Raw genomic sequence first — 8,605 nt, 5'->3', positions numbered from 1 at the left:
GGATGAGAATCTGATGGTGTTCAACGCCGATAAATGCAAGGTTCTCCACCTTGGGAAAAAAACCCGCAGCATCCTTATAGGCTCAGCAGTGCTATGTTGGCTAGCACTATGGAAGAAAGAGACTTGGGGGTCGTCATTGACCACAAGATGAACATGAGCCTGCAATGCGATGCGGCAGCTAGTAAAGCGACCAAAACGCTGGCTTGCATCCATAGATGCTTCTCAAACAATTCCCGGGACGTCATTCTCCCCTTGTACTCGGCCTTAGTGAGGCCGCAGCTGGAGTACTGTGTCCAGTTTTGGGCTCCACAATTCAAATTCAAAAAGGATGTGGAGAAGCTTGAGAGAGTCCAGAGAAGAGCCACGCGCATGATCAGAGGTCAGGGAAGCAGACCCTACGATGACGGCTGAGAGCCCTGGGGCTCTTTAGCCTGAAAAAGCGCAGGCTCAGGGGTGATCTGATGGCCACCTACAAGTTTATCAGGGGTGACCACCAGCATCTGGGGGAACGTTTGTTCACCAGAGCGCCCCAAGGGATGACAAGGTCGAATGGTCACAAACTACTTCAAGATCGTTTCGGGCTGGACATAAGGAAGAACTTCTTTACTGTCCAAGCCCCCAAGGTCTGGAACAGCCTGCCACCAGAGGTGGTTCAAGCGCCTTCATTGAACACCTTCAAGATGAAACTGGATGCTTATCTTGCTGGGATCCTATGACCCCAGCTGACTTCCTGCCCTTTGGGTGGGGGGCTGGACTCGATGATCTTCCGAGGTCCCTTCCAGCCCTGATGTCTATGAAATCTATGATATATATTGGCAGAGGGAAGATGTAATATCCAATTAGAAGTATGTAGAAGTTGTGTTAATTCCCCTTACCCCACATACATTTTTAACATGTTTATGATGAAATGTAGGGAATTCTGTAAATGATATATAATAATCTTATAATTTTAGACATTTAGCTTAGCAGACTGTGACAACTTGGTAAAGAAGCAGTTTAAAATTTAGTAATATAATACTAGCAAAAGATAAAAAGCAATAACCACTATGATGTTGAATAGTGAGAAATAAGGTCAAATATGTCATTTTATATATGAGTATATTTTTTATCTTGTTGCTAATGTTGAGGTTTCATGTTTTATATTAACATTTATCCTAATGATAGTTTTTTCCAGTATATTAGATTTTTCTAGATCAGTACCTTGGCTAGTTGTATAGTTGTTGCCAGTATGCTTCCCAGTGTTATAGAAAGTTCAGTGACAGCTGTACTAATGTTTCTTGGGTTTGTTTGCTCTGATTCACTGAGCTCACTTAGTATTGGTGTGCATATTCAAAAAACATGCCTTTTTCTATTGTCAATACTTTAATTTCTCCTGGAAGAGTCAGTGGTATCTCAGGAGAAGCTATGGGATTCTCCTGGGAGAGTGAAGGTCTGCACATCCCATCCGTCCCGAGTTGTGGAATAGTGAATTTAACTTTCAAAAGAAAATCTCTGTTCTCTTTTCTATTAAGGTGAAAAAGTAAATGGGGAAAACAGACCAGCAGTAGTACAAAGAGCAAAGACTGGACAAATTAAAGTGTGTCTACCTTCTTTTACCCCTTGCATATGCATTCTTTGCCACACTTAAGGATTTTACAAAGAAGTATTTTTCTTACTGAATCCTTGGATTGAACCTGTATTTAGAGGTGTGATCATGATGGATTAGAGTTGGTTGTGTCTTCAGGGAAAAAGGGAGTAACAACATTTTTTTTAATGCATTTCTTGGCAATTTTTTTTCTTTTCTTTTTTTATTTTTCTTTGATTTAGGCAAAAGATTCATCACGAGGTAAAGCTTGTAAAATCAAGATGTTTGTGTTGATATAGAAGTGGATAATGAACTATTTATGTTGGAAACAGTTTTTCTGACATTTATGAACTTGCTTTAGTTCTTTCATACAATGAACTTCTCAACTATTTCTTTCCTTTTTCTTTTCTTTTCCTTTTTTTTTTTTTTTTTTCTTCAAACCACAGCAAGATCAGCTGTATACTTGGGCTGCAGTTAGCCAACCCACACATTCATCAGATTACATAGAAGGGAGATTTCCAAGGAGAGTACCGTCTGTGTGGCCACCGCCCAAACCTCCAGATGAAGAGCAGAGAGTCAAATATACTGAAGCAGGTATGACTTTTAAACTTAGCAGAACAAAACACTTTAACTTCAGCAGCTACTGTATTCTCAAAACTATGGAAAGTCTAACCGCTTGTTTAGTAACCTTAATTTCTGGTATCTGTTTGATGATTTTGGCATAAAGGTAGAAGTGATACCTTGTGTGAATTTGACTTAAAGCATATGTGTGGGTTTGGTTTTCACTGAACACCAAGATGTGCACTGTAACACATCAGATTTTTCTATGTATAACTTGTTCTTTGGTTTACATCCCATCCAGCCATGACCTGCAGCAATCTTCCCTTTGGGGTATGGACTACTCTTAAAGGTTACATGCTACTCTGAAGGTTATTAGAGAGACTAAAGTAACTTGTTTTCTTTGGGTTTAGAACACGCTGTGCTTATAATTTCAGATCCATTCTCAAGTTCCCTCTGCTACCAGGGGGAGCTTTTGTTTAGGAGTTTAATGGGTTTCAAGTGTTGTGGGGTTACTATACCAACTGTTCTGATGGGTTTTTTTAAGTGTTGATTTAATTAATCCATTATTCTTATTAAACATTGGCTAAAAACATGTATTTAAGCTGAGATAAGAAGGGACAATCCCTTGTTTTGCAGGGGGAAAAAAAAAGATTGCTACTAAAGAAAAATTGAAGGTTATTTTCAGTTGGTGGTGATAGGCAAATTCCACAGATCCAGGGAGAATTATTTAGTCTCGTACTAGCATCCAAGAGTTCGCAACATTCTCATGACTACCTTGGCAAGCCACTGACTGCTCTCAACTCTGTTTCCTACCACACTTTCTTACTTTCTTTAAGTTTAAGGAATTAGTTGTTATTTCAGCAGATCCCTTAATTGCTTGTAGGCTTTGGGTGGAGCTGATTTCAAATTTGCTTTGAGGTGGGACAGACTTCTTGGCCAAGGATATCTTGAGAATAAGACTGTGTTTATCACTTTGCCAGGATAGCCATACCACTATGCCATGCTGCCAAATATAGCTGGATCTAAAATGTTGATAAAGGGGATGCAGGTGGTGGTACATTATCATTTAACACAATGCATACCTTTCTCCAATTCCAAAGAAACTATTTTTTTATAAATATGCTGGAGACCTATGGCCATATTATTCAGTTTAAGATCCAAGCAAAAACAAATATAACCCAATTTGGGGTGAGGAGAGGAGGACAGTCTGCCAGCTCCAGACCTAACTTCTAGGCTGGCTTTATGCACCCCAACACATGTCTCCTATATAGTCCACCATATCCCCAAAGTACCTTTCATTTCCCTTTTCATGAATTGCCCCTGCTACCTAAATGTCCCCTAGCTCCATTCTCTCCCTTGTTGTTCCCACATTTACCCATAAATGGCTAGATGGCTATGCACCAAATTGTGCTTTGAGCCCTATCAGACCCTACCACCTTCCTCGTATCCCAGTCTGCCACCTCACTTCAACCCACTGCTCCCTACACAGATCCATCCCCATCACTCCCCAGCCCACCTGTGCCCTCATCATCCTTACACCCCACTGAGCCCTCCCCTGCGTCTCTGAAAACCCAAACCTTATTACCATCCTCACATCCTCTGAGCACTCCTTAACCAAAGTCCTTCTTGTTCCCAACCCCCCCTCAAACCCCATTTTATTGCCACTTTCCCTGCCACCCCCTTACCTCCAAACCCCACCTTCCCCTCAACCCTCACTACCCCATAATGATCTTCCTCCCCGCCTCAAGAAAAGTCCCTTCATGCCTGTGATTTCTCAGGTTCCAGAAATACCTTTTGCTCAGAACCCTTCCCAAACACTTTCCCCCAACGACGGGTAAAGGTGGAGGTCAGACTGTGACTGTTTCCCTCCCCTCACTGCTCCCCCCCCCCTCACAACATGCCCTCCACTGACCTCTACCCTCAATATACAGAAACAGGTTGGGTCAGGGAGCAAGGGTAGGGACTCATTTTAGCCACTTGCAGCACCCCTACCCAGGGACACCAACCCCTCAGGATAAGACCACACCAGTTTCATGCCTTTGTGGTTATGCTACTGAATCAGACTCCCATAGCAGTTAACCCAGGAGAGGGTTGTTTCCATAACTTATCTCTTCACCTCTCCTTTTCCCTCTTGTCTCTGACTCTGCACAGCTCAGGCAACCTTCAGCCTTGTCCCTTGCCACCCTGTTTCTGATTCGTTTTGGTTTGAAACCACTAGGAACAAAACTGCCTAGTACAGGTTCCTAGGTAGCAGCATACTTTTACTGGAGATGCTGAATGGATGAGCAGAGGAACATTGTCAAGAATAGATAACAGATACAATAATTGTAGAAGACAAGGTAGTTTGATTAGTGGAGGATCAAGGGTACCTATGAACAGAGAGATTGGCAAGAATCCAGTAGATAGTATTAAGTCATGAAGTCAATTGACTCCCTCAGCTCTGCTTGAAGAGAAATGTAGCTTTCCTCACTGGGTAATTGGTTTTATACTTTGAGTACAGCAGGAACCAAAGGGATGTGCAACTGCACTGCTGCCCCCTCCCTACTCCCCCTTGGATCCATCCCTGTTGCCCAAAGTGCTTCTAGTATGAATGCAGCTTATAGTAGCTAAATGGTGCCTTTGTCAGTATAGCTCAGTGTAGCGTTTTGCAAAGAAATAAGCTATGCCAGTAAAAAGGCAGTTTTGTGATCTAGCTGTGTCTTTATTAAGGCTTTTGATGACAGAGCTATGCCAGTCATGGTCTGAACCTCCTCTTTTCTTCTTCTGACTAATGTGGCTGGCAGATTTTTATAGTATGCCAATGACCTAAGTTTTGTGTTGTAATGTTAAGTGTAGGCCTTAGCAAAAGTGTTACCAGGCCCAGTAGCAGCATTCATTAATAGGTTGTTTGTTTGGGTTTGTTTTGTTTTTTTTTGGGGGGGGGGGGGTTCTAAAGGGAGGATTCCTGTGCCTGTTGACATGAAGGTTCAGCCAGTGTTTACATCCTAAGTCTTTATTAATGCATTTTAGGTATAAAAGGTTACAATACGAATATAGTTTTGCCCGTTAAGAAACTGTTTATGCTACTCCTGATGTGTTAGAATGTTTTTGATACAAGCAAGCAAAACTTACTTTCCCAAAACCGTGATTTTTTTCATCTATTCTAGATTATGTACATTAAATTTCTCAATTAAAAAAGATTGATTTTTCTGTTACATGATGCTCTGTTTTATTGGCTTTAAATATTAATTTAAGCTGCTCTGCCAAGTAGTTCAAAACAATGATGGCCAAGAAACTGAGATTAACGGAGAGTTGTGAGAATTAACTATGTACTGTTTATTCAAGAAAAATAGTAAGAAATGTGGATAGATAAAAATATTAATAAAATGGAGAATTTAAGAGATCTATTAATTTGGAAAATGGGTTAAGCAATCGGTATTGCTTAATATCCTGTATTGTTGTTGTATGTGTGAGCACGCATAAAAAAAAGGATACGTTTAATTAGCTTCTCTTATTGTTCACACCCACGGGCTCACACTTCTTTTGTTTTCTATTTCTGTCTCTCTCCAAAATTAGTTGTGATGATTGAGAACCATAATTTCACGTGTATAAGCAAAATGATCATGCAAGCTTTTAGAAAATGTCACCCGTATCTTGCATGTTCCTATATTTTAAGGATACAGGATTAGAAATGAATGGTAAATATAGCATAACCATTTCTAAGTAGAATGTGGAACAATTTTTTCAAAGTTTACTCCTCTGTCAGCATCTTTTGAGTATAGCTGCAATATCTGTCTTCTAGCTTGAATGTGTTTGCCAAATTGAAAAAAAAAAGATTGAGGGGAGATTGCAACTGCTGTTCAGTGCAAGTTTTTTGCACCTAAAATATAACTTTTATTTTTTTTTACGTCTGTCTGTCTGTAGAGGATAGTGAAGGTGAGTAATGCTGAGAGTAAATAATCAAGGCTTAAAAAGCTCCATGAGATCTGCAGTGGTCTTCTTTATATAAGCACTGCATGTGTATTTTAAAGTTACAAGGGAGAACACATTCTTAAATAGTGATGTTAAAATAAGTTCTTCAGAAATAAGCAGCTAAATTATTTCATAAATCACTATAAGTTAGATTTTGCTTTAGGCCTTCATGTTAATTATAAACGATTTAGAGGCAGTAGGCAACAGGCAAGAATTTTTAATATCAAATCTGTTGGCTCCAAGAACACAGAAGGGTAGTTGTTTCATACTAATAAAATCTTTTTTACTTAATATACATGGTCTGGGTGTAATTTTTCTCTGCTGTGAATTTAGGAAGTAAGAATCCCTAGGAGAAAAGACGCTGATTACATAAAATGTTGAACTTTCTGACCTTAAGTCAGCATAACACTTAAGTATGTACTGACTTAAGGCACATAAGTAGACCAACTGACTCATTCTTAAATGGGAGGATGCATTAGCGCTAAAGTTGGAGGAAAAAAATGTTGGTAAAAGTTTTGTTAGAAAATCATAGAATCATAGAAGTAGGGTCCAAAGGGACCTTGTAGATCTTCAAGTCCAACCTCCTGCCTGGGCAGGAGGAAAACTGGGCTCAAATGACCCCAGCCAGGTAGGCATCAAACCTCTTCTTAAAGACCCCCAGGTTAGGAGCCAGCACCACATCCCTTGGAAGTTGGTTCCAGATCCTAGCTGCCCTGACTGTGAAGTAGTTCCTACGGGTGTCTAATCTAAACCTACTCTCCAACAACTTGTGGCCGTTATTCCTTGTTATCCCAGAGGGCGCTAGGGGAAACAAGGTCTCCCCTAAACCCTTTTGGTCCCCCCTAGTGAGTTTATAGATGGTCACCAGGTCCCCCCTCAGCCTTCTCTTGTGAAGGCTGAACAGGTTCAGGTCCTGTAGCCTCTCATTGTAGGGTCTGCCCTGCTGTCCCCGGATCATGTGGGTGGCCCTCCTCTGGACCCTCTCAATGTTGTCCACATCCTTCTTGAAGTGGGGTGCCCAGAACTGGACACAGTACTCCAGCTGTGGCCTGACTAGTGTCACGTAGAGGGGGAGGATCACCTCCTTGGCCCTACTTGAGATGCACCTGTGGATGTACGATAGGGTCCGGTTGGCCCTGCCGACCGTGACCGTGCATTGTCGGCCCATGTTCATCTTGGAGTCAATGATGACTCCAAGATCCCTTTCTGCCTCCGTGCTCTCAAGAAGGGAGTTTCCCATCTTATAAGTGTGCTGCCGGTTACTACTGCCCAAGTGCAGCACCCTGCACTTGTCAGTATTGAAATGCATCCTGTTTTTGTTAGCCCACCCCTGCAACCTATCCAGGTCTTGCTGCAGTCTTTCCTTCCCTGCTAGCATGCCCACCTCACCCCAAATTTTGGTATCATCAGCAAATTTAAACAGGTTGCTTTTCACCCCATCGTCCAAATCACTGAAGCTTTGGGAACACCAGAATTATTTACAAATATGGACCGAGATCACTGAACAGCTTTGTTTGGACAAAGTATCCTTCAGGTTTGCATGATGATGATGCATTTCTCCTTTTTTAATCCAATATACCAGTGGTTAGAGAGCTCACCCAGAATGTAGGAGTTAAATTCTCTCCCCTTGCTGAGGCAATTAAAACCTTTATTTCCCACTTAACAGTGCCCTCTATCACAAAACTAAAGGAATTTAAGGGTGGGGGGGTTCTTTTAGTCTCTCTGCTTGACACCACATTGGTAGGCTTGTGTGTGTGTGTGTGGGTGTGTGTGTGTGTGTGTGTGTGTGTGTGTGTGTGTGTAGATATATATCTTCACAAGACAGACAGATGCACACATATGGTGATGGTCTTGGAAAAAGTTCTTCATACAAGAGATCCTCGGGTATATGGCCATCATCCATTTTCTGTATATGATCAAGCCACTGAAATTGATGTTGGCTGAGGAGAGAATGCTCACTCAAAATGCTGGCGTGTTGCAAGACCTCAGTGTAGACAACCTTGTTCCACCAGGAAATTCCTAGAATGCAGTGAAGGCAATGTAAGTGAAAGTTGAGGCACTTTTCTTCAGAAGAGTATGTGGTCCAGGATTCATTGCTATATGAACGAGTGTTGATGATGCAAGCATGTGTCCTCACCTTCTTGTGATTTGCTGGTGGTGAAACGGTGTTCTGGCTCATAACATTGGTTGTCTTGATGCTGATTGTAAGACCAAACTCTTGGCAGACATGAATGAAGTAAGTGATGAGGCTTTGAAGCTCATTTTCTATATCAAATATCAGTACAGCATCATTAGCAAACAGCAGCTCACAAATCCGAACTTTCTTTTCTTTTAAAGCATGTGAAGTTGAATAATTTTCCATTTGAGCATATATGTAGATTAAATGTCTTCAGTGGTGGTCCCAAAAGCATAAATCAGAAGACAGGGAGCGGGGGATCCCAAAAGGGTTGGGGAAAGGCAGCCTTGCTTAACTCTGTTTTGAATATCAAAAGCCTCAGATATCATCGCTGACTATTCCCTGCATTCCAT

The 8,605-nt window shown here is 41.4% G+C and overlaps 1 protein-coding gene across 1 annotated transcript in view; it reads left to right on the top strand.

The window, feature by feature from the left end:
• LOC102376305 (formin-2-like) overlaps positions 1-8,605 on the top strand; it is a 229,334-nt gene that overhangs the window by 18,798 nt on the left and 201,931 nt on the right. Inside the window, exon 2 of the mRNA XM_014523760.2 lies at positions 2,011-2,158. Coding sequence (XP_014379246.1) covers positions 2,011-2,158 — 148 coding nt within the window. The remainder of the gene's footprint in view (positions 1-2,010; positions 2,159-8,605) is intronic.

Source organism: Alligator sinensis, unplaced genomic scaffold (assembly GCF_000455745.1).
Source record: "Alligator sinensis unplaced genomic scaffold, ASM45574v1 scaffold127_1, whole genome shotgun sequence".
NCBI classification, from domain to species: Eukaryota; Metazoa; Chordata; order Crocodylia; family Alligatoridae; genus Alligator; species Alligator sinensis.
This window is presented reverse-complemented; position numbering and strand designations above follow the sequence as displayed.